At 42.0% G+C, this 26,324-nt stretch overlaps 1 protein-coding gene across 4 annotated transcripts; it reads right to left on the bottom strand.

The window, feature by feature from the left end:
* Positions 1 to 26,285, bottom strand: armc8 (armadillo repeat containing 8). Of its 4 annotated transcripts, none has more exons than XM_075480201.1 (22): positions 25,996 to 26,285; positions 24,627 to 24,703; positions 22,417 to 22,488; positions 20,944 to 21,086; positions 20,757 to 20,854; positions 16,617 to 16,709; positions 16,443 to 16,523; positions 16,282 to 16,357; positions 14,341 to 14,431; positions 14,196 to 14,256; positions 13,916 to 14,116; positions 12,755 to 12,850; positions 11,646 to 11,728; positions 11,385 to 11,466; positions 11,215 to 11,301; positions 9,355 to 9,447; positions 9,071 to 9,220; positions 7,123 to 7,218; positions 6,910 to 7,005; positions 5,952 to 6,024; positions 1,305 to 1,398; positions 1 to 1,231 (listed from the first exon to the last, which is right to left on the bottom strand). In XM_075480201.1, the coding sequence occupies exons 1-22, from the start codon at positions 26,038 to 26,040 to the stop codon at positions 1,198 to 1,200; spliced, it is 2,022 nt and encodes a 673-aa protein (XP_075336316.1). In that variant the 5' UTR covers positions 26,041 to 26,285; the 3' UTR covers positions 1 to 1,197. The 4 variants fall into 4 exon arrangements, with proteins under 4 accessions (XP_075336316.1, XP_075336315.1, XP_075336318.1 ...); XM_075480200.1 differs by having other exon boundaries at positions 5,931 to 6,024; XM_075480203.1 differs by lacking the exon at positions 25,996 to 26,285 and adding an exon at positions 25,324 to 25,342 and having other exon boundaries at positions 5,931 to 6,024.
* Positions 26,286 to 26,324: the final 39 nt, after the last annotated feature.

The raw sequence follows: 26,324 nt of genomic DNA on the forward strand, positions 1-26,324 counted from the left end.
ATCCTTCTTCAGGTCTGCATATATTTTCATTGGTAACATTCATTCTATCAGAGCTTCAGGAAGGTTTGAAATGTCGGGGAGCAACACTCTGGAAATAACATGATGGGAGAAGAAATGATAAAACAAGAGGGATGAAACACAGAGAAGCACTTGATTGTGAGTCTGAAGCTCCAGGGGCCAGTCTCAAACTCCTCTTCCTTTCATCTACTCAGAAACACAGGAGGGGAAGAAAGCCGAGAGCTCGGGAATTTCATTTATCCGCTCTGACGAATGCAGACAGACAGGAGGGCAGCAGGAAGAAAGTCCCGTCGCAGAGGTGCGAGGAGGCGGATATCCTTCCGCCGATGACCGCGGGCTGTCAGCTCTGGAACTGCACTTCCCATGGGGATCATAAGGATGCTGCACAAAGGTGAGGCTCAACGGTGAGGGAACAGAAACCGAAAGGAAAAACCAATAACTCGGGATGATTCCATTTCCTTTTTCCTCTTTCACCTCTGCAGACCACGATCAGTCACAAACGCGTTCAGACTGCAGCGGATTTAATCCCACTGTGCCCAGAATCATGGTGCAGGAAATAAAAATCCAAAAATATATATTTATGTTTATATCTATATATATTTATATATTTACGAGGTATGTATCCACAAAGAAAAAAAGAAAAAAGGAACACCCAAAATTTCAAAATCTGTCCAAAGTCTGTTTTTTTTTTTTTTTGTCCAAATGTGTCCTTGCTAGTGAAGTAGACATTAATATTAACAGTTATATTAATTAAAAATTAAAAAATAAAAACAAAACCGGGAAGCTTTCCTGTCCAACAGTCCTGCACACGAGCAGAATCTCCACCGTCAGGAGTCCAAAAGCACCCGAGCGGCGCCGGCTGCACTCCAAAAGTCTCAAATAACAAAGTTCACTTCAAGCAACAAAAATTAAAATTAAAAAAAATCTTCCAACCGCTGATTTTCCAACGTCCACAAACTCAGAGTCTCCAGGTGAGCTCAGGACCGAGCAGAACCGCCGGGGCTGGGCTGAGGTGGGGGGAGCTCGGCCACAGGTCCAAAAAGAACCAAAAAAAAGGTGTCTTTGTGCAACAAAACGAGCCTTAAATCTGAAACACAACCAGAAAGAAAAGAACCGACGGCAGGCGTCCTCCTGTGATTGTTAGTTAGGCTGGCAACAGAGGACCGCTGCCCACTGCAGTCATGCCAGGTACTGCTGCAGCGCCGTCTTCGCCCTGAGAGACACAAACACCCGTTCAGAAAGAGTGAGGAGCATCGACCTGTGCCGTGTTGGCTGCGGGGGCCCACCTGTCACTGAGGTTGGGGTCGGAGGACTGGGTCAGTTTGTGCAGGATGTCCACAAAGCCCATCTCCCTCAGCTTGTCCTGACGGTCCTGAGAACCTGACCCACGGCAGAAAAATGGACTCAATTCAGCCACAGCGTCACATTAATTCAGCTAAACTTCAGCATCTGCTCGTCTTCAACGTTTCAACCATTTCAGCTTCTTATCCCTCCTGCGGGTCAAAAGTGACCCACTACCATGTTTAGCTGTAGAAAAAACACCTTAAAGCAACACTATGTAACATTTCTACCTTAAAATAACAGCTTGAAAAAAATTGTGTGGCTAGAATGAGTTTTAATATTACGATTGGCCTGTCTCCTATGCCCTTCGGGGGTCTGAGTTGGAAAAACTGCGCTATGTAACTTTGCTGGACCGGCCCGGGAGCTGAGCGGAAGTACTTCGACTTGCTTTCTGGCACACCTACAGCAAAAACAAATAGACCCCTCTCACGCTCCCAGGTATAAGGCTAAGCTAGCGCAACATTGTCAGTACGATCATCATGGCAGAGGCACCGAAGAAACAGAAGAAGACGTTGACTGATGAAGCAAGGAAGAGAAAGTTCGATTCAGAGCTAGCCACCTTTCTGCTGGATTAGTAAGTAGCTTATTTGCTGCCATGCTTTGTGCTGTGTTGTACTTGCTTGATGTTTCACTGTGTTCAGAATGTGACTCGCTAGTTTGTTATAACTGAGGAAAACTATTTTCAACTGATTTCGCTAGGTTTAGCCGCTAGCAAGACCTCTCGTTAGCGGTGTTAGCAAGCTTGCTATATCACGCTTGAACATTGATGCTAGATATACTCTCGCGTACGCTTCTTTGTGGTGTTATTGTGATCGCTATGTGGCTTACTTGCCACCCAAGTGAAACGTGAAAGTGAAAGGGTGTTGTATTTACGACGGTGTAACCGTACATTACCTCCAAGCCTGTAGGGGGAGCTCCATAATGGGCTTTTTGAGAAGTTACATAGTGTTGCTTTAAACTATCTTTTTCCAACTTGAAATTGTATGACTTTTCCTAAAGGGACCCCATCATTAGAAAAAGTCACACCTTATTTTTGTTTATGTTTCCATGTGGGCTGTACACCACTAGGGCACAAAGATTGTCTTATGGGTCATTTTTGACCCGTGAATTAAATAAATAAAAGCATTTAAACACCAGAAAAAAGTTTAAAGGCGACACAAACTCTCTGATATACACAAACACATCAAAGAAACTGGAACTTGAATTTATATCCTCTGTATAGAGCAGCGGTCTCAAACTGAACCGTGAAAGGGCCGGTGTGGCTGCAGGTTTTTGTTCCAACCCTGCAGCAGCACAGCTGACTTGTACTACATACTTCCATACTACATACTCATCGATCAGACAGTATGCAGAGCGTTTACCCACAATGCATTTCGCTCCTGCCCGAGCTGAAATCAGCCGGCCTGAAGCTGATTTCTCTTAAGCTCTAAACTCTGTAAACTTTAGCAACATTTGAAACATTTTCAGGTGAGAAAGTAGTTGTTTAGATCCCCAACGTGTTGAAAACCTGACAAAATACCGGCTGTTTACAATTTTGTTCCCACGAATTCGGCGCTACTAAAGCTAGCCGCAGTGAGCAACGCACTTCTGGTTATTTTCCCAAAATAAAATACCCGTTGCCTTTTATCATAGAGAAAGCCATTACCATACAATTGGGGCTTTTGTTTTGAAAACAGGAAGTGAACCTACCCTCGTTGTAGCTAGCTTGAAACTGCCGTTTTGACAGGAAATGACGATCGGCGACGTCACGTTACGTTGCATCTTGGGTAGTTTGAGTATGAGTAGTAACCTCATGATGCATACCCAACATTTCGGAGAATCTAGTATGCATCCGGGAACTTCTCGCTTACTCAAACTCGCATACTAACTCAAAAAGTTAGTATGAGTAGTAGGAGAAGTATGCGGTTTCGAACACAGTCGAGGTCTTAACCAGTTCAGTTGATTGAATGAACCGAGTCAGCTGTGCTGCTGCAGGGTTGGAAAAAAAACCTGCAGCCTCACCAGCCCTTTCACGGATCAGTTTGAGACCGCTGGTATAAAGGATATAAAGGTACCCTAAATCAAAGTACCAGTAGTTGGTTCCTTGGTGAAGCCATGAGGAGACGTTTCACTGTAAACTGTTCACAAAAAGTTCCAGATTGTTCACTGTTTTTTTTCCCCTTTCAATATAATTAATTCAGAAGTAATTACGTCACATTTATATAATAGCAATAATCAACCTTTATTATGTAAAATAAAACTGTTATAACAGTTGGTTTGTGGTTTTTTGTATTGTGTAACAAAAAATACATGATAAAAAAATTTATTAAATTGAGTTGAACAGATAAATAACAGGTGGTTTCATCATACAAAATAGATTTTTGGTTTAAAATTCAATTAAGTTGCTTTATTTTGGGGCTTTGGTAGGGCGGGTCATTTTTGACCCGTAGGACAAAGAGAGTAAACAGGATGTTAAGACCGCACAAAGGGTTAAACTTCTTCCAGAGCCTTCACTCAGCTGCCATCCTTCCACTGCAGCAGGGCCGCAGTCCTGCAGGTTTCAGGCGTTTCTCTGCTCCGACACACCCGATTCAGATCCATGCATCTTTAGCAGGCTTGTGCAGAACTTAACAATATTTGTAAGAGATCCGGTTCATCTGAATCAGGTGTGATGAAGCAGGCGAACGTCTAAACATCTCCAGATGTGGACATCCCTGCAGGTTTCAGCTAAACCTTCAGGTGAATTCATTCAGCTTCTCAGCATTCACGCTGCTCTTTCACAGGAGAAGCTTTTTCTACTTCTGTTAACCTTCTATTAACATGGAGACCGAACTGAATTTGGCCTCTGATCAGCTGTCGGACAGATCGAATGATTAAATAAGAGCCCAAACTTTCCTCCTCCTTGGTTTCACCCATGATAAATACCCACAGCTTCTGAGCTGCTCCCATTCGCCTCATTCTGTTTAACAACGACACCGTTACTGTACTACGATTAAAACCCTCCTGTTATAACTGTGGCTGCTTCATCGAAGAGAGAAGTGACGTTTTCAGCCGTTTTTATTCATAATTGCTGTTTCACACACACCGCTGCACGCTCGGACGAACAGATGTTTGCAGAAAACTAGGGCTTAATAGGACAAAATTGCACGTTTATTAGGCTTTCCATGTTTTGTTTTATACAATTAAAGCTTTAAAGTAGGGCTGGGCAACGATTAAAATGTTTAATCTAATTAATCACATGATTTCCCTGATTAATCGCGATTAATCTCATTTGTACGCAGAATCCAAAAATGAATCCAAAAGTAGTGTATAGCTTTTAGCATTTAGCTTTATTTTAAATGTGCTGCCATATAAATGAAAGTGCCATAACATTTGTTGTGCAAACACACTTTTAACATCAGCATCTTTCTGTAGTTTTTATGTAGAAGCTTCGCTCCACTGTCTGTTTCCTTGAATGACTTGCTGCTATCAGTTGTGTGTTTTGCCTTTAAGTGATATTTTAGACTGGAACTACTACGCTGAGAAGACAATTCAACTTGGCTGTAAATGCAGGAGTTTTTTTTTTAAAATTTATTTTGAAATACGTGCTTTTATGTTGAAACGAGTAAAACAGGAAGTAGCACCGGTTAGCTCCGTGAGCTTCACACCTGTAGCGGTGATGTTACCTGCTGGTTTATCTTTATTTCATTACTCCATGCTTGGTGGTGTTTGCTGTAACTGTGTGAATGTGATCCAGAGAAGAAGTTTAAGTTAAAGAATCCTAATTCTGACCGTGAAGATTGCCTCTGGGGAATGATTACTTTGATTATTTATTGGTACCAGCGACAATGCTAAGAGTGCTATTTCTTTAATGATCACAACAACTAATGTTGTCTTTTACTTTGTTTACTCGAACATTTAGTTCTACGGTGTTGATGTGGCTAATAAATACGCGATAATAACGAGTTAACTCGCCCAGCCCTACAGAAAACATGACTCTGAGGTCTTTAATGATACACCGCACTTGATTTACTGTTAAATGTTAAAGTGACTGATGTGTGAAGGAGTGAAAGCAACAACTTTAAGAACACAATCTTAAGTATCTTGAGTTTGAAAAGGGCTCCACTAAGAATTTTACATGTGAAATCAATGCTGTGTTGACTTGATTCAATCAATTAACAGGTTTTTCAGTCCTAAAGTGAGCTATTATCTCCACTATGAGACGATGCAGGATCAGATTTAACCCTCGGTGTCGTCAATCTGTGATTAACGGAAACATAAAGTGACAGGATGCCGTTGCAAAATTATCTGGAAATTAATCCTTTTTTTCCTCAAATACTGGATATAAAAACTGGACAAAATTCACTTCATTTCATACAATGATTCATTTTTCTTCTCACAGCTTTTCTGCCTCTGATGCCGACACTGATAAACCACCTTCAGACACATATCGGTAAGACTCTCAGAGGCTTTTTGTATAATTTCAAGCCATTTCAGCTTATTTCTAATATCTAAATGAACACGTTTAGTGGAACTATTTCACCTGAGCTGAACTGTAAAATCTGTCAATACAATTTCCAGGAATTCATTTAGTTTTCGGATCACTTCTTCACCTTGTGTGGTGCATTTCTTACCATCCTCTTCATTCCAGATCAGGTTTGAGACACAGAAGGTGGCAGCGAGCTGCAGTTTCACATTCGAATGCCCCTGTGGGAACAGAGCACGTCGGGGAGATTAAAACAGAATAAACACATCGTTTCTCCATCACATTACCAAGTATTAGAGCTGTGTTTACAAAAACAAAAGAGCTGAGAATAAGGTGGAAATATTGACAATGAATCAAATTCTCTGATCCAGAAAGAATTATTCATCTGGACACAATTTTTAACCAAAGAACAGTTTCACTAATTCATTGAAAAAAAGAAAAATAGAAAAAAAAGGCATTTTTGACCAAATCATGCGCAAAAATAGTTTGATTTAATCTCAAGAAATCTCACAATTTTCTAAAAATTTTACCTTTATTCTTAAAAATGAAGAAATATATAACAAAAGACAACCTTCCTGGTCGATTTTATCTCAATTCAGAGACAGAAACTGAAAGTTTGAACCCTTTTTCTTCAAAAACAAATGAATAAATAGAGAAAAAATAATAATAAAAGTAGAATAAACGAATAAATAATGACTAAATTAATATAAAAAAACCTATCATGTGATGTTTTCTATGTTTGGCACCAACACTGATACCAGTTTACACAGCACCAGTTAAACCAGTTTAGACAGTACCAGTTGCACCAGTTAAACCAGTTTACACAGCACCACTTAAACCAGTTAAACCAGTTTACACAGCTCCAGTTAAACCAGTTTACACAGTACCAGTTGCACCATTTAAACCAGTTTACACAGCACCAGTTAAACCAGTTCACACAGCACCACTTAAACCAGTTTACACAGCACCAGTTAAACCAGTTCACACAGCACCACTTAAACCACTTAAACCAGTTTACACAGCACCAGTTAAACCAGTTTACACAGCACCAGTTAAACCAGTTCACACAGCACCAGTTAAACCAGTAAAACCAGTTCACACAGTACCATGTAGTATTTGATTTTCTGGAGTATGTCGTCGTTGGTAATGATGAGCTCCTTGGCCGTGTTGCCGTCGGCGATGTTGGCCAGGATGCACAGCGTCTGACGGGTGAAAGCGACATGTCAGCGTTTTTAAATGGCAGCCTGAGAGCCGCAGAAGGTTAACGGGATGAATTCTGCGCTGGAATCATCAGCGGGTGAGGCAGAGCGAGCGCTCACCTGCTCCTTGACCTCTACGCTGTGCTCCGCCTCCAGGATCAGGGTCACCGCCTGCATGATCTGCTTCCCATGAGAGCTCATGATCTGGTCAATGTGCTGGAAACACGAGAGGCGGAGAGTCAGCGTTTAACATTCACATTCGGCTCGTCGTGGGTCTCTGAGCTGTCAGGAATGGCCCTATTTCAGTTTCCTGTCACATGCCTCAAAGCCTCCATCTGCGACTGGAAACATGTCAGCATGAAGCTGCGCTCATTTTTATGTCCTTTTACGGTGAAGACTTTACCCGATCCTCTGCCTCTGAGTGGAACTGCGAAGGAATAATGAGCCCCTAATTACATAAAATATATAACTATATGCTCACACCCTACAGGCTGTGCCTCACGCTAATCTTAGCTAATTTAAGCTAATTTTAGCTCATTTTACTAACTGACGTCAAGCAAAAAAACAAAAGGAAAGGACTGTGTTGTACTGGTCAGCTGAGTTAAACAGCCTTTCATTGATTTTCTGGTCAGGATTTTTAGGGATCCAATTTAAGTCGAAGTCAAATCTTAGCTAATTTAAGCTAATTTAGCTCATTTTACTAAGTGACGTCAAGCAAAAAAACAAAAGGAAAGGACTGTGTTGTACTGGTCAGCTGAGTTAAACAGCCTTTCATTGATTTTCTGGTCAGGATTTTTAGGGATCCAATTTAAGTCGAAGTCAAATCTTAGCTAATTTTAGCTCATTTACCTCATTTTAGCTAATTTAGCTCATTTTACTAACTGATGTCAAGCAAAAAACAAAAAGGAAAGAACTGTGTTGTACTGGTCGGCTGAGTTAAACAGCTTTTCATTGGTTTTCTGTTCAGGATTTTTAGGGATCTGATTTAAGTTGAAGTCAAATCTTAGCTAATTTAAGCTAATTTAAGCTAATTTGAGCTAATTTAGCTCATTTTACAAACTGACGCCAAGCAAAAAACAAAAAGGAAAGGACTGTGTTGTATTGGTCAGCTGAGTTAAACAGCCTTTCATTGGTTTTCCGGTCAGGATTTTTAGGGATCTGATTTAAGTCGAACCCACCGCAAACACTTTAACGTTATTAAGACGAGCCGATCATTTACTCTAGCTGCGTAGCTGATAACCAGCTAGCTAACAGCTCTACCTTCATAACAGATCTGCAGAACGTCCGTTTAAAGACCCAGCACTGCGCTGCAGAAGTGGCTCTGCACCAACCAAAAGAACTGAAGTTTCAGGAGTAACTAATCGGAGGACTCGACTGATTTTCTGCAGACCTGTGAAGAAAGTGAAAAATAAGGCAAATGTTGGTGGTGATCCCTGAAACTCTCTTCTTAAGTTTTGCAAGCTTTTACCAGAGACAGCTGGGTTTGTCGGATACTTCGACTTACAGCTGAGACTCCCCGACTCTATTTCTGTTGACAGTAAAACTGTTGAATTGGATCCGAGTCCCTGTTTTTCATTCCCTCGCAACACAACGCAGAGGGAAAATGCAAAGCTAACGGCACGCCGGCTACATCATATAGCACAGTTTGAATGGCTTAATGTGATTGGCTTATGAGTAAATGGCCTCCCACGTTGGGTGCGTTCTTATGATTGGCTGAAACAAGGAAGATATCTGATTGGTTGCAGATCATTCCGTGTTAAAAAAAAGAAGACATTTGTGGGTTGAAGCAAGTCAGGGGAGTCTCACAGAACAGAAGCAGTTTGTAAATCAAGTTATATTTGTGTGTGCATCAGAAATACATTTGTAAATCTGTCCTGCGCATTTGTGGATATTGAAACTGATTTAGCTCCGTAGGATTCTGCGTACAAATGCGATTAATCAGGGAAATCGTGTGATTAATTAGGTTAAAAACTGTAATCGTTGCCCAGCCCCCAAAGAAAATATTGTTGCAGAGTTTCTGGAAATAAAAAACAGGTCATTGTTCGATAACAGAGAGTTTGGGCCTCACCGGGCGCGTTGACAGCAGATTGCGTAGTAAACCGAGCGTCTTCATCAGCACGTTGGCGTCGGGGTCAGAAAGCAGGCGGAACAGCTGCTCTGTACCCAAACACCGAACGATCTCCACCTTCACCTTCTGATCAGCCTGGAACGCCATGTTCTTTACACACAAAAAGGTGTATTGAAAGGTCAAAAAACTTTTAATAAATGACCAAAATTAAAGAATTTATATCCGCATAACATGACGTTTGTGATCAAGTTGCACATTGTGTGACATGGTCGTCCTCCTCTTACCATCAGGGCCCAGATCCCATTCACCCTCAGTGCAGGACTGTCGCTCTGAGTCAGACTGCACAGCAGCTCAATCACCCCCGACTCCAGGATGGGCTGCAGACACACGGATAATTCAACAGTAAGAACCAATCTTAAGTCACATTTTGATTATTAAAAGCCATGGGATCACAACTCTTCCTGGATCTTTATCTAGTCTGAATTAAATCAAACTTCTGGCCACTAAGGGAGGTTAAGATGCTTAAATCAAACTGGACTCGACCAGTCTGTGTGCTCGCTAACGCACCTCTTTGCTCGGCGAGAACTCCAGTAGAAGATTGCATAGTGTAGAGGAAGCCATTACTAGTTACTAGTTGAACCAGTTTACACAGTACCAGTTGCACCAGTTAAACCGGTTTACACAGCCACAGTTAAACCAGTTTACAAAGCACCAGTTAAACCAGCTAACACAGTACAAGTTAAACCAGTTTACACAGTACAAGTTAAACCAGTTTACACAGCACCCGTTAAACCAGTTTGCACAGTAACAGTTAAACCAGTTTACAAAGCACCAGTTAAACCAGCTAACACAGTACAAGTTAAACCAGTTTACACAGTACAAGTTAAAGCAGTTTACACAGTACCAGTTAAACCAGTTTGCACAGTAACAGTTAAACCAGTTTACACAGTACCAGTTAAACCAGTTTGCACAGTAACAGTTAAACCAGTTTACAAAGCACCAGTTAAACCAGCTAACACAGTACAAGTTAAACCAGTTTACACAGTACAAGTTAAACCAGCTAACACAGTACAAGTTAAACCAGTTTACACAGTACAAGTTAAACCAGTTTACACAGTACAAGTTAAACCAGTTTACACAGTACAAGTTAAACCAGTTTGCACAGTAACAGTTAAACCAGTTTACACAGTACAAGTTAAACCAGTTTACACAGTACAAGTTAAACCGGTTTACACAGTACCAGTTAAACCAGTTTACACAGTACAAGTTAAACCAGTTTGCACAGTACCAGTTAAACCAGTTTACAAAGCACCAGTTAAACCAGCTAACACAGTACAAGTTAAACCAGTTTACACAGTACAAGTTAAACCAGTTTGCACAGTAACAGTTAAACCAGTTTACACAGTACAAGTTAAACCAGTTTACACAGTACAAGTTAAACCAGTTTGCACAGTAACAGTTAAACCAGTTTACACAGTACAAGTTAAACCAGTTTACACAGTACAAGTTAAACCAGTTTACACAGTACCAGCTAAACCAGTTTACAAAGCACCAGTTAAACCAGCTAACATAGTACAAGTTAAACCAGTTTACACAGTACAAGTTAAACCAGTTTACACAGTACAAGTTAAACCGGTTTACACAGTAACAGTTAAACCAGTTTACACAGTACAAGTTAAACCAGTTTACACAGTACAAGTTAAACCGGTTTACACAGTACCAGCTAAACCAGTTTACACAGTAACAGTTAAACCAGTTTACACAGTACCAGTTAAACCAGTTTACACAGTACCAGCTAAACCAGTTTACACAGTAACAGTTAAACCAGTTTACACAGTACCAGTTAAACCAGTTTACACAGTACAAGTTAAACCAGTTTACACAGTACAAGTTAAACCGGTTTACACAGTACCAGCTAAACCAGTTTACACAGTAACAGTTAAACCAGTTTACACAGTACAAGTTAAACCAGTTTGCACAGCACCCGTTAAACCAGTTTACACAGTACAAGTTAAACCAGTTTACACAGTACCAGCTAAACCAGTTTACACAGTACAAGTTAAACCGGTTTACGTAGTAATTAAATAAACGTAATTAAATCTTCTGACCACTAAGGCAGGTTGAGATGCTTAAATCTAACGCACCTCTTTGCTCGGGGAGAACTCCAGTAGTAGATTGCATAGAGTAGAGGAAGCCATGACCAGGACTTCGTCCGGGGCGTTCTGCAGCAGCTGCACACAAAGAAACGTTACCCAGACCCTCGATAAGGGAGATGAGCCCAAACGTTAACGCTCCTCGTTGGATGTGAACCGACCTTCATGAGGGGTTTCCACACGGCGTGGTCGTGGAAGCTCGTCCTCAGCTGCTGCACCGACCGCGAGAGACTGTGAAGACACCTGAAAACAAATAAAGAAAAACCCCAAAACGATCTTAAACAGGGTAAAAAGACGAGTTATTAAAATGTGAACAAAGAAACAGGCGCAATTATTATATGTTCCATCCTAAAATCACTGAAAATGTAACGTATGTAAAAATATTGACAGAAGACAGACGGGGGGGGGGGGGGGGGGCTCACCTGACCGCCGCTAACCGGACCTTAATGCTGGATTCTGATAGGCCGCTGACAATCCTGTCCATCATGTTCTCCGTTTCTGTGATCTGAGGGAAAACAAAGTTGATGATGGGATGGAGCTCAACTCCAACTGAAAAAGTGCGTCTCTCTCTGTGAAAACCGTCGTTTCAACGCTGCCCGGGCGGCAGACAACGTTTTATTTTACCTAAGGTACTTCAGGAGTATAAGACCACCTGGAAAAACACCCGACTTTGATTTCATTTCGTGACCAAAATATTCTTTTTAGTATTTTAAAGTGAAAAATAGCCTTGCTGTTACCTCAGGTTCTATTTATTTAGAGATGTTTTTAATGCACTTTGTGATGTTCTTATGTCAGAATTGACACATAATAGCCTGATAGCTTCTCTGCTGCTAAAGCTAAGTCGACGTCACTTCCTTGATCTGGGAGCTTCAAAGTAAGATGAAGGTTGATCTACTACTGTAGACAACAAAGCAAGGCTGCTCAATTTCTCCATTGATAAAATAAATTCACAACTCTACAACATAAAAATTCATAAAAAATCATGTAGAATATAGCATATACTTTGTTGTCTACAGTAGTAGATCAACCCTCATCTTACTTTGAAGCTCCCTGAAGTGACGTCGACGCAGCTTTAGCAGCAGAGAAGCTATCAGGCTTGTGTTGATAATAATAAACTCCTGGACTATGTACAAACTTCCAAATGCATCGTTTTGTGAGTACAGACCATATTTGTACTACTGTAGAAGTTTGGTGTCATGGCATGTGATTTTAGTGTGGTAATTTTGGAGATACTGCCAGGGTCCGTTAGCGCTTGTAGAAAGCTATTCAGGATAACTCAGTAACTCAGCTGATGTTCAGCCAAGATCGGAAAAACTTCGGGTGGGCTACTTGGCTGGATGTCACGGTTCAAATGACCCTAGGGTGAATCTACTCCAAACTATCACTTTAAGGTCTCGGTTTTAAAATCTGTCCCAACTATGTTTTTTAATTGAATAGGACCTGGATTAGAATATAAAAGCACGCTCAACGTTACACATGCAAATAAGTAAGTGAATAAATAAATAAATAAATAAATAGCTGGAAAAAATACCTTTTTGCGGATGTCCTCGTCGTTGGAGCCTAGAGAGGCGTAGAGTTTGAAAGCAGCTTGTCTCAGCTCGTGTGCGTGTTTCAGGTCGTGGTCCAGCTGCAAACAACAGACGGATTATTATGGAATGACCTCACTTTGAAAGCTCACTCCGTCTGAGAATTACTGTTCCTGCTTCATCAAAAACTGAGACAGTGAAAAACTAAGTGAACCTTCAGAGAGCAGGGGTTCACTTAGTTTCTCACTCACTGCTGCTACCAGCTGCTGGATCAGGGGTTCACTTAGTTTCTCACTCACTGCTGCTACCAGCTGCTGGATCAGGGGTTCACTTAGTTTCTCACTCACTGCTGCTACCAGCTGCTGGATCAGGGGTTCACTTAGTTTCTCACTCACTGCTGCTACCAGCAGCTGGATCAGGGGTTCACTTAGTTTCTCACTCACTGCTGCTACCAGCTGCTGGATCAGGGGTTCACTTAGTTTCTCACTCACTGCTGCTACCAGCTGCTGGATCAGGGGTTCACTTAGTTTCTCCCTCACTGCTGCTACCAGCTGCTGGATCAGGGGTTCACTTAGTTTCTCACTCACTGCTGCTACCAGCTGCTGGGTCAGGGGTTCACTTAGTTTCTGACTCACTGCTGCTACCAGCTGCTGGATCAGGGGTTCACTTAGTTTCTCACTCACTGCTGCTACCAGCTGCTGGATCAGGGGTTCACTTAGTTTCTCACTCACTGCTGCTACCAGCTGCTGGATCAGGGGTTCACTTAGTTTCTCACTCACTGCTGCTACCAGCAGCTGGATCAGGGGTTCACTTAGTTTCTCACTCACTGCTGCTACCAGCTGCTGGATCAGGGGTTCACTTAGTTTCTCACTCACTGCTGCTACCAGCTGCTGGATCAGGGGTTCACTTAGTTTCTCACTCACTGCTGCTACCAGCTGCTGGATCAGGGGTTCACTTAGTTTCTCACACACTGCTGCTACAAGCAGCTGGATCAGGGGTTCACTTAGTTTCTCACTCACTGCTGCTACCAGCTGCTGGATCAGGGGTTCACTTAGTTTCTCACACACTGCTGCTACCAGCTGCTGGATCAGGGGTTCACTTAGTTTCTCACACACTGCTTCTGTGTTCTGTCTCAGTTTTTGTGTGAAACGCCCACATAGACCCACCCTCTTGATGTCTGTGATGGCGGACACAGAGCTGGGGTACTTGAAGTAGTCGGCCAGCATGGCCACCAGGTGGTCGGTGGTGCTGGCGATCCTCTGCAGCTCCACGTCGGGCTCCATCAGATAGGCCAGCGTCTCCGCGCCCTCCACCCGCTCCTCCAGTAAATGCTCCTTGCTGCACATCCGCACGAGGCACGGCAGGGTCTGCAGGCACAGCAGGGGGCCATGTTAGACGCAGACGGGCCGCCGATAGCGGCGATAACAACCAAGAGACAAGCCTGACCTTCAGTACCACGCAGCCGTCGTCCGTCTTGATGGCACCTGCTCGACACATGTAGGTTAGACTGGAACAGAAACAGAGGAGCTCACGTCTGAGATCAAGCTACGCGGGAAACTAATGTGAGTATATTAATAAAAACCGCCCTCACCATTTGGCTGCTGTTAGCTGCATTTCAATGGGTTGATCCCTTTGCATCATTTTAACAAATACCTGAGTGAGCAGCTCGCCATCCACCAGCACTGACAACGACAAAGCAGAACACTGGAGTTCAGGGAGAAACGGAAGAAAACGGGAAGAAAATAGAACAAACCAGGACGAAAACAAAAAAAATGGAAAACGGGAAGAAAACAGGAAGAAAATAGAAAACGGGAAGAAAACAGGAAGAAAATAGAAAACATAGGAAAACAGAAGAAAACGGGAAGAAAATAGAAAACAGGAAGAAAACAGGAGAAAATGGGAAGAAAACTGAAGAAAGCGGGTAGAAAACAGAAGAAAATGGGAAGAAAACAGAACAAAGCAGGAAGAAAACGGGAAGAAAATAGAAAACAGAAGAAAACAGAAAACAGAAGAAAACAGAAAGAAAATAGAAAACATAGGAAAACAGAAGAAAACGGGAAGAAAATAGAAAACAGAAGAAAACAGAAAACAGAAGAAAACAGAAAGAAAATAGAAAACATAGGAAAACAGAAGAAAACGGGAAGAAAATAGAAAACAGGAAGAAAACAGGAGAAAATGGGAAGAAAACAGAAGAAAATGGGAAGAAAACAGAAGAAAATGGGAAGAAAACTGAAGAAAGCGGGAAGAAAACAGAAGAAAACAGGAAGAAAACAGAAGAAAACGGGAAGAAAACAGAAGAAAACAGGAAGAAAACTGAAGAAAACAGAAGAAAACAGGAAGAAAACAGGAGAAAACAGGAGAAAACAGGAAGAAAACAGAAAACAGGAAGAAAACAGGAGAAAATGGGAAGAAAACAGAAGAAAATGGGAAGAAAACAGAAGAAAACAGAAGAAAACTGAAGAAAGCGGGAAGAAAACAGAAGAAAATGGGAAGAAAACTGAAGAAAGCGGGAAGAAAACAGAAGAAAACAGAAGAAAACAGAAAGAAAACAGAAGAAAACGGGAAGAAAACAGGAAGAAAACAGGAGAAAATGGGAAGAAAACAGAAGAAAATGGGAAGAAAACAGAAGAAAACAGAAGAAAACTGAAGAAAGCGGGAAGAAAACAGAAGAAAATGGGAAGAAAACTGAAGAAAGCGGGAAGAAAACAGAAGAAAACAGAAGAAAACAGAAAGAAAACAGAAGAAAACGGGAAGAAAACAGGAAGAAAACAGGAGAAAACAGGAGAAAACGGGAAGAAAATAGAAAACAGGAAGAAAACAGGAGAAAATGGGAAGAAAACAGAAGAAAATGGGAAGAAAACAGAAGAAAACAGAAGAAAACTGAAGAAAGCGGGAAGAAAACAGAAGAAAATGGGAAGAAAACTGAAGAAAGCGGGAAGAAAACAGAAGAAAATGGGAAGAAAACAGAAGAAAACAGAAAGAAAACAGAAGAAAACGGGAAGAAAACAGGAAGAAAACAGAAGAAAACAGGAGAAAACAGAAAGAAAACAGGAGAAAATTGGAAGAAAGCGGGAAGAAAACTGAAGAAAGCGGGAAGAAAACTGAAGAAAGCGGGAAGAAAACAGAAGAAAATGGGAAGAAAACTGAAGAAAACAGAAGAAAACAGGAAGAAAACAGGAGAAAACAGGAGAAAACGGGAAGAAAATAGAAAGAAAACAGGAAGAAAACAGAAGAAAACGGGAAGAAAACAGGAAGAAAACAGGAAGAAAACAGGAAGAAAACGGGAAGAAAACAGAAGAAAGCGGGAAGAAAACTGAAGAAAACAGAAGAAAACAGAAAGAAAACGGGAAGAAAACAGGAAGAAAACAGGAAGAAAACAGGAAGAAAACAGGAAGAAAACAGAAAGAAAACGGGAAGAAAACAGGAAGAAAACAGAAGAAAACAGAAAGAAAACGGGAAGAAAACAGAAGAAAACAGAAAGAAAACAGGAAGAAAACAGGAAGAAAACGGACCGACGGAGAGATTTCCTCACCATTCACCAGTGTCATGGAGACCTGAGTGTTCTCGTAGGCCAGGACTGAGAAACACTTTAACGCCTGCATCCGGACCTGAGGAGGAAATATATCCGGAGGTTACTCAAAGGTCATTTCGCCCGACTGTGCGAGCTCATTCTGCCCCAGGGAGACCGAATACCTTGTAGGAGGGTGAGATGAGCAGCGGGGCGATGTTCTGGATGGCGCCGTGGTTGAACAGAACCGTCTGGTGTTCCGGGGTCTGCAAACGACACACAGCAATGAATCCTGGGCCGGCTGCAGGCGCGTGACGGGCTCCATCGTGTTCGTGTGGGACCAAAATACCAACAAATACCTTACAACAGTGGGAGAAAATCTGGGTGATGTACTCCTGGGTTCTCTGCGAGTTGCTCAGTAGAGACATCAGGTGAGGAATCACAGTGGGGTCCTTCAGCAGAGCAAACACAATAATAACATCTTAAAAGGGGAATAAGTGGAATTCTTCTTGCTATAAAAGGGCGGGAACCGTTCTGCATCCCAGTGTTCGTGCCACTAAAGTGTTCCTTAAAGATGTGAGCAGGGGTCAAACTGTGAGGAAGCAAAGAAGAAGACTTCCATACTGCATACTTCCATACTCATCGATCAGACAGTATGCAGAGCGTTTACCCACAATGCATTTCGCTCCTGCCCGAGCTGAAATCAGCCGGCCTGAAGCTGATTTCCCTTAAGCTCTAAACTCTGTAAACTTTAGCAACATTTGAAACATTTTCAGGTGAGAAAGTAGTCGTTTAGATCCCCAACGTGTTGAAAACCTGACAAAATACCGGCTGTTTACAATTTTGTTCCCACGAATTCGGCGCTACTAAAGCTAGCCGCAGTGAGCAACGCACTTCCTGTTATTTTCACAAAATAAAATACCCGTTGCCTTTTATCATAGGGAAAGCCATTACCATACAATTGGTGCTTTTGTTTTGAAAACAGGAAGTGAACCTACCCTCGTTGTAGCTAGCTTGAAACTGCCGTTTTGACAGGAAATGACGATCGGCGACGTCACGTTACGTTGCATCTTGGGTAGTTTGAGTATGAGTAGTAACCTCATGATGCATACCCAACATTTCGGCGAATCTAGTATGCATCCAGGAACTTCTCGCTTACTCAAACTCGCATACTAACTCAATAAGTTAGTAGGAGTAGTAGGAGTAGTATGCGGTTTCGAACACAGCCACAGACTGTATGTAGGCTGCAAAAAGAAGAAAGCGGGTCGATTTATTCAACAGAGAAATATTCCCTTTTACCAGGGTCTCTGCAAACGGATGCTGCAGATAAATGTACTAATGTTTAATAATATTAATAATATAAAAATATAATACTGTATTACTTGTGTTTAATAGAATATTCAGGGAACAACGTCAGCAAAGCATCAGCAGGAACTCTAAACTTAAAGGGGAAGTTCGTTTTTTTTTAAACCTGGACCTTATTACTGGCATAAAATACCTTCATCTTCTCCCCGATAACAGTTTGGTGAAAGTCGGCGTCCTTCGGAAGATATTCAGATCACTGGAGATCCGCGTATGTGCAGAGACAATACAGCCTCTAAATAAGGCATTATCTGTCTTTAATTCATCAAAACTTTAACACCAATGAATGAATGAACACGTACCATTGCACTGTTCGCTCAGAGCTGCCGTGTTGTTGTTATCCGGTGCTATCAGAGGCTATCTACACCCGTCTACTGGGATGACGTCATCGTTAAATGGCCCAGGTGAGCTGTAACTGTAGCCATGCCGACTGTATTTATAGTTCTGACTCTTTTGTACCTTTTTGTTCTTCTCCTTCTGTCTTACCTGGATTCTGTGCTTTTGTTTTCCTAATTTAAGGAGTTTTTCTTATTTTTTTTTTCCCCTCACACACTTTAACCAGCTTTGGGTTATCTTGTGTTCCCACAGTCCACTTCTGATGCTGGACTCCCATATATCTGTGTTTGGTCACATGATCGATCAGCTGTTTCTGCTTTTAGAGAATAAACCCCACCGACATAAAAGAATAATCAGCCCAGTCTCCCCTTTTGACAAAGGCCACTGGTTCAGTTTGTGTGATTTAAGTTTATAGGGGTTTATAAGAAGCTTTCTGTGTGTAGATAAACATATTTTATGCCAGAAATAAGGTCTGGCTTTAAAAAGAACAAACTTCCCCTTCAAATTTTTGATTCCTTCTGGCAAAAAACGATTTATTACCGCTGCAAAAAACTGAGTTTTGTGCTCAACAGTTCAGCCGTTTGCTTGTAGAAAAACCTTCGAGTTGGTGCATCAGATCAGGAGTGCACATCCGAATATTAATTGAGGGTAACGTCCACTCAGTGTGGGGGCGTTCGAGTGCTGCAGGACAAGAAAGGACGACGTCACTTGTGTTTGAAGTGCAGAACTACAACTGCAGCTGGGTCTGGTGTGGTTGCCAACACACACACACACACACACACATAAAAATGTGGCTTTGTTTCTATTCTGCCGGCTCAAACTGGGCTTTGACAGGCTCACGATTTGAATAAGAAGAAGTGGCTCTCCTGGCTTAAGAAAAACACCTAATAAGAGTCAAACTGCGCTAACCTGTATGGAATATAGATTCAAAGTGCCAATACCACTGACGGCCACTAAACACAGCAACAAAACAGCCTTTCTTTGTAAATCATACCCCGAGAGAATGAAATAAAGCAGCTGAAATCAATGGAAAACATTTCCAGACTAAAAACACACACCTGTATTAATCTAAATATACAAATGAGTCTTTAAAAAGAAAGGTTCTGGCAGAGTTTAACAAGCCGTTTCAGCTGCTGGTGACAGAAAACAAGGGCTGTCGGTGGAAACAATGGAAAGCAGGTGATGTCACGGCAGCCACGTCCAACACGTATGTGCAGCTCATGCAAAGCTCAGTGACAACTGTTCCAAGCGTAATGTTAACTCCCTGGATGACAAATCCCTGCTGACAGCAAGATAAACCAGCACAGCCCCAAAAACTATTCGAACAATCAAAGATCCTCCGACTAATCCGACGAAGAAGCTTAAAACAACTTAAGGCAGAAAACATTAAACATTTAAGTGGTTCAATCCGCTCAGCTTCCCGTCGGACAGAAAACAGACAAAGATCCTGTGGCTCATGATACTCTGCTCAGGGTTTTACACGGTTCAGTTCAAGCTAACGATTTCGGTTTGTTCACAGGAGGCTACGGAGACTTTCACATAAATATATGGGCTGGGCAACGATTAAAACTTTTAATCTAATTAATCACATGATTTCCCTGATTAATTTGTACGCAGAATCCAAAAATGAATCCAAAAGTAGCGTATAGCTTTTAGCATTTAGCTTTATTTTAAATGTGCTGCCATATGAATGAAAGTGCCATAACATTTGTTGTGCAAACACACTTTTAACATCAGCATCTTTCTGTAGTTTTTATGTAGAAGCCTCGCTCCACTGTCTGTTTCCTTGAATGACTTGCTGCTATCAGTTGTGTGTTTTGCCTTTAAGTGATATTTTAGACTGGAACTACTACGCTGAGAAGACAATTCAACTTGGCAGAGTTTACAGATGACTTTGGTTCTGTCGACTCCGCCGTCTGGAAGAACTTTAAAATGAAAATGGCCGAGTAAAAGTTCCGTACCCTTCTCCATGTTTGGTGGATCCGCCGATTACTTTCTTTTCCTGTTCCACAGCAGCAGACTTTTACAAAATAAAAGCCTGTGAGCAGCAGACTATTACAAAATAAAAGCCTGTGAGCAACAGACTTTTACAATAATAAAACCTGCGTTAATGCGCTATAAAATATTTATCGGCGTTATATAGTTAACAAGTTAACGCAATAATAACGAGTTAACTCGCCCAGCCCTAGTTTTAATACCTGGGTTATTTCAGGAGTGAGAGTATTGCAACTACCTATGTTATTTCATTATATTTGTGTTGGTTTGAAATCTGTCATCACCTCCTTACTGACCGCTGAAAATGTTCGGCCCAGCATAAGGTCTCGGTTTTATAATCTGGCCCAAATGAGTTTGTAATTGAATAGCCCTGCTTTAGAATATAAAGGCACGCACGACATTACATATGTAAATAAGTGAGTGAATAAATAAGTGACTGGAACTACTACGGTGAGAAGACAATTCAACTTGGCTGTAAATGCAGGAGTTTTTTTTATTTATTTATTTTTGAAATACGTGCTTTTATGTTGAAACCAGTAAAACAGGAAGTAGCGGCGGTTAGCTCCGTGAGCTTCACACACAGACCGAGGAGCACCTGTAGCGGTGATGTTACCTGCTAGTTTATCTTTATTTTATTTTATGATAAGATATTTATCGGCGTTAAATAGTTAACGCGATAATAACAAGTTAACTCGCCCAGCCCTAATAAAAAATCCATCAGTGGTGACTCTCAGTCTGCGCTCGCTGTGCTTGTTGGGTTGTGGCACATGTAATTCAGCAGTGAGAGCGTGTTGAAGACGACCTACAGTATAAAGCAGCTGCACGGGGGTGACTGGACTGATGAAGACAGTTCTGAGACATCGAAGACAGGCTTCAGTGAAGATCAGGTCCGGACACAAGAGACCTGCAGGGCAACAAGCACAGGTGCTGAGAAGGTCTCGAGCACGAGGGAAAACGCTGCCGGCCTGCACGTGCGCAAGCGTTTGAACTAACCTTGAAGAAGGGTAGGGATGATGTGACAGTCCACCAGGGACTTGATGTTGTTCTCGGTGCCCATGGCCAGGCTGCCCAGCACCACGGCGCACTCTGTCCTCAGCTGCAGGCTGGACGAGCTCTGCTGGAGCAGGTACAGCAACCTGCAAGCAGAGGTGGGTAGTAACGAGTTACATTTACTTGAGTTTTTGAAAAAATGATACTTCTAGGAGTAGTTTTAAACCTCTATACTTTTTACTTTTCCTTGAGTAGATGTGTGCAGCAGAAACTGTCCTCTTACTCCGCTACATTAGGCTACAATGAGCTGGTTACTTTTCTTCTTACCTCTTTGATATTCTACGCCTCATTATTTTTATCCCCCCGCGTACGCCTCATTTTAATGTTTTATTCTGACAGAGAGAGAGACTTCCGCCAAAGGCTCTACCACCTGACTGTGTTCCACCAATCAGACGCAGCCGTGCAGTCTGGTCACGTGACCGTACTCGATCTCAGCGGCGGGACGGGTTAGCTTTAGCATTAGCAGTCGTAGCAAACAAAGAAAGAAACAGATGAAAAATGTCAGAACCAACGGTGGGAAATGAAGACGCAGACGAGGCCTCATACTGAAAGCATGTTTACCTTACAAAGAGTGAGAAACAGCAGCTACATTATGTGTCTTCTGTGGCAACCAAAACAAACGCACATTTCAGCAGAAACTCAACATCTAACTTGAGGAAACATGTAGCGCTAAGTTTCCTAAACTCGTTTTCCCCCATGGATAGGTGAATGTTTGTTTTTTAGGTTACATATGGGTTACATATGTTTTAAACATTTCCTAAGACTCTTTTATTTTTTATTAAAGTTCTTGCATTTACCTGGATTATTTTAATTTAGGCTATTTTGTAATTAATTAATTCATTTTAATTTATTTTATCAGTTGGATGAACTCTAATTTGCCTAAAGATGATTATTTAGTATTTTTGTCTGTCTGATTGAATGCTTGTGTTAACAAATAAATCAGACGTTACTCAACAGTTACTCAGTACTCGAGTAGTTTTTTCACCAAGCACTTTTTTACTCTTACTCAAGTAATTATTTGGATTATTTGGACTACTTTTTACTTTAGTCATATTATTCTGAAGTAACAGTACTTTTACTTGAGTACAATTTTTGGCTGCTCTACCCACCTCTGCATGCGTTATGCTCGGTGGTTCTGCCCGTTCTGCTGTTTTTATTCTGTCTGGTTTTAAATAAGATTAATAAAGGCACATTTTCAAGTAGAAAAGGGTGACAAATGGGTTCAGAGGTTGGGAAACTAAACGAAAACGTAAGGATAAATATTCACAACATGTTTTTTTTATTAATAAAGCAGGAAAACAGAGGCCGATTCCCAGCCTGTGAAGCTCTTTGCTGCCTCTCGTTCTCATCTCTCTGCCCACTTCCCTGATTCTTTATCCCTGCAGAGTAAAGGTGGAAAGGTGTGCACAGACGTACCTTGGCACAGCTCCGAGGACGATCAGATTGGCCTTCTGCTTGTTGTTTCCTATGACAGCATTCTTCATGTCACTGTGAAGTCACGGAGAGTTTCAGGTTTCAATCTGCTGCAGTCCGTTGTGTCTCAACACAGAAACATTTCACACGACAGTGTCCCTGCACAGTATGAGCTGGCCGATATACAGTTGAGAGATTTATGAGGCTGGCATGAGGCACGGCGGAGGCTATGAACTTGCTCATCTGATAAGCTGCCAGAGGTCTGCCACGCTTTCTAAATCATCAGCCTGAAGTGCCACATTCTCCTCTCCAGTGCTAAAGGAGCCCGATCGGTTATATTCAACGCACTTTTTCCGTGCTGCGTTTCTTCTGCCGTGCCGGTGCCCTGAAATGATATCAAATAGCAGCTGGAGGGAGGCGGTGGTGGAAAAGTACAGCTGCAGCATGCAGTGCAGTCTGCGGCGCGAGCCGTAACCAAAGCTAGCCTCCGAACGAGATAAAAATAACGGAAAAACAGTCAGAGTCCAGGTGACCTCAGCGGAGATGTGAAGTGTTTTTAATTACACATCAACAGATGAGCATGTAAACACAGAGGCCGCCCTCCAGCAGGGGCATCGCTCGTGTTTATGTGGGATATTCAAATCTTTAACTGTCACATTTAATCACAGGCCTTGGGAATATAATTACCGTCTCAACAGAGGAATACGGACAGTAATTGGTCAACAGTTTTAGCACAGGGCTTTCAGAACTCATAAGAAACAACAAACAAGTCGTAAAAAAAAAAAAAAGAGCCTCACACTCATTTGGTTTGTTTTGACTTTCATCACATCGGATGCACGTCATGTCTGTCTCATGGCAAAATGTGACAGTTTCAGAAAATATGACTCAACGTTATTCTTAGCCAAGATACAAAGTTCTACCTTTAGCCCAAATCTGTTAAGAAGATGCCAAATTGTTTCTGCTTTTGACTTTTTATTGACAGAGCATGAAAACTCAGGCTGAAAAGGATCAACTGAACCATGTTTCCTCATCAAACAGCTCTAATAAACAGCTTTCTGGTCTTTGAGGTTGGAAGCTGTCTCTGCAGCCACCCAGCAGAGCCACAGCCGAGTTGAGCTCCAGTTCAGCTCAACCCGACTGATCAATCTGGGTTTGTTACTTCAGTTTAGAGAAGCTCAGGTTTGTAATATTTCTTATTTCTGGAAGACAAACATGTTAACGTGCATTTTAAAAGTTGGGCTTTGATCAAACTAACTCAATAGTTTGCTTTTTAGGAGTGTAAGGTGACTTCTAACCCTAATCAGATTCAGTCCAGGACTCTGGCAGGGCCACAAAATGTTCATTCTGCTCTCTGGATCATTGTCCTGTTGGGAGGTCCAACAGCTGAAAACCAAGGCTGAGTTTTCCTGCATAAACTTTATGAGCTTTCAAAGATGGTCTTGCATTATGAAAGCCTGTCATTCCCACCATCTTGTTTGACCATTCTGATGTTCTTGGGGTCATCCTTTCTTTCACCAATTACAATTAAAAGCCACATACCTGCATCCAAGTAAATGCATTTTCCTCTCATCAGACCACAGACATTATGGACAAAAGCTGCCTTCTATGCCCATCTCAGTCTTTATAAAGGCTAAGTAAGGCCACCTCAGTTTGTATCCATATGAAACAGTTTCTACCTCCAAATGTTGCTGCAAGAATTGCTCAAATTCTTAAGGATAACCTTGATTATACCTTTTCCACAGTGGTAGGCTCTCTGAAAGAGGACTTCATTAAGATTCAGGTGGAAAATATTAAGCAGGTGCCACAAAATCCATGTCCTTGAACCAGGATTTGACTTTTAAATAATAAGATCATCTCAGACTTTCCACCAAAGGAGTCTAGAAACAGTTAAGAAGAGCAATGTAAGCGTCATAGAGTGCTCCATCCAAAGTGTAGACCTTCAATTTCATCTGAAATCTGTGGAGAGAGCAAGTCTGATGGGAAAGAAACCTTCCAACCTCACAGATCTGGTAATCCAAAATCCCATCTAGGGATGACAAATCACCATATTTATGATAAATAAAATCTTAGCCACTTGTCTCGGAGAAAAAAAACACATAAAACAATGTTACACAAGCCGTTTGTGTCATTTCCAGACAGAAAAACTTCAGAGTAATACAAGTATTGATCATTTTTAGGGCCTAATGTCATAAGTTAAGAGCAGCTGGACTTACATGACTCCCTGCAGCACTTTCTGTGGGTCGGGGTCGAACAGTCTGTCGACATAATGACGGCTGGTGGCAGTGACTTCCTGCATGAGGACAAATAAAACAACAGTGGAAGTCAGAAACTTCGCTGTCATGCACTATCACACTTGGACTGATATGGTAGAAGCTTTGTGGCCGCGTTCTCTGCCTTGTTTGTTTGACCCAACAGAGAAAGACAAAAACAGTGCACACAGCTGATCTAAACATTTACTAGCAAAAGGCAGATTGGGTCCCAGCTGGAAAAATAACAAGCATCAAACCAATAACAAACATGACTAAAGCAGCAATTAAACACATTTTTTACATCATGAGCTGTTTTTCTTGCTTGCTTGTCACGTGCACAGATACATACAGAAGCATCCATGGCGGGACCTCTTTCAACGCTGTTTTATACTGCACCCAGTGACTGCATGTGACACCAGAAAACTTGGATTATGCCACTGACAGCTTTGAGCAGAACTTTCCGTCTGACCCCAGAGGACTAAACTTCCGCCAGCTAACACACTGACACCACTGGCTTCTGGTGCCAGCACACTGTGGACAAGGTGTCTCAGCACACACTGTACCTGCAGAAAACCTGGCGTTGCACACGGTTGTTCAGAACCATCATACACAATTCCATCAATCAGAAAGATTCAATATGCACTACGACGGAGACACGTACCATCAAAAAAGTAAGCAAATAAAAAATATACTATCAAAATGTCTGTGTACATAGGGGCGCTTCACGATTGCCAGTCACTTTCTAGTAACTTTAGTCTGCTTACACCTTGCAGCCATTTTCACGTGCCGAAATTCGCCACAATATCTACAAAATCCCCCCAAAATTTAGGCTACTTTTAACCTCTAAAAAAAAAAAAATAAGCAGTTGATTGTTAGAATTATCCAAGTTAGCTTCGCTAGCTAAACGGGTATTCTACTGGCTGCTTGCATTAGCGGCATCTGACGTTAGCTTAGCATTGGCACTTTAGCCGTTAGCTGCTAACTCATTCCAAGTGACACTGACAGGTACGGCGAACCGTTTCATTTGGTTTTAGTCGCACACCGCCGGCGCGAACCGCCCCCTTAACCGCCATGCAACCTTTACTATGTTGTAAATGTTCCCGCCCGCCCCGGCGAGGCGGGGATTAAAATCGCGTGCTCCAACAGCTACGTAGGTGGAGCGCTACAACGCTACATGTTGCTAAACATTGAATTAGCCTGAAAGCTAAAAGAAAACCTGAGTCCCTCAAGGTCTACCGGCTCCTAGCTTCATACGACTGATATCAATCGCTTGATGATAAGACTGAGCATTCTGCAAATTGTCTAATTGTGAAATTATTAGAGCGACACTCACAGACAGCACACTAATGCGGAGAGGGGCCTCCAGCAAGCACGCCATCTCTCTTCCCCCGATCGGGCGCCCCAATCGGCGCAGCACTTTGCAGACACTCCGCCCCCCAGGGCATCTACGAGCGGCCTTTAAAAAGTAACTGTAGCTTAGCTGCGAAGCTCCCCGCCAGCTTTATTCTAAAATACAGGTAGTTATAGTCCCCTCTGGCCAGGGCTGTGATCACCAGCATCAGATATACAACAAAACTCAGCACCGCTAAGTTGACGAGCTGTCTGACAGACTGTGATTATGAATTAGGTAAATATTGTTTATAAGTGTGACGTAGTTATCCG

This window comes from Odontesthes bonariensis, chromosome 12 (genome assembly GCF_027942865.1).
Source record: "Odontesthes bonariensis isolate fOdoBon6 chromosome 12, fOdoBon6.hap1, whole genome shotgun sequence".
NCBI lineage: Eukaryota > Metazoa > Chordata > Actinopteri > Atheriniformes > Atherinopsidae > Odontesthes > Odontesthes bonariensis.

Bases quoted from the DNA above. Each gene is read 5' to 3' on its own strand.
- armc8 (XM_075480200.1), bottom strand. From the start codon at position 26,040: ATGGCGTGCTTGCTGGAGGCCCCTCTCCGCATTAGTGTGCTGTCT. The intron at 16,524-16,616 runs GTATTTGTTGGT...TGTCGTTTGCAG, and splicing joins TTTTCTCCCACTGTTGTAAG to ACCCCGGAACACCAGACGGT. The intron at 12,851-13,915 runs GTGGGTCTATGT...TGTTGTTTGCAG, and splicing joins CCATCACAGACATCAAGAGG to CTGGACCACGACCTGAAACA.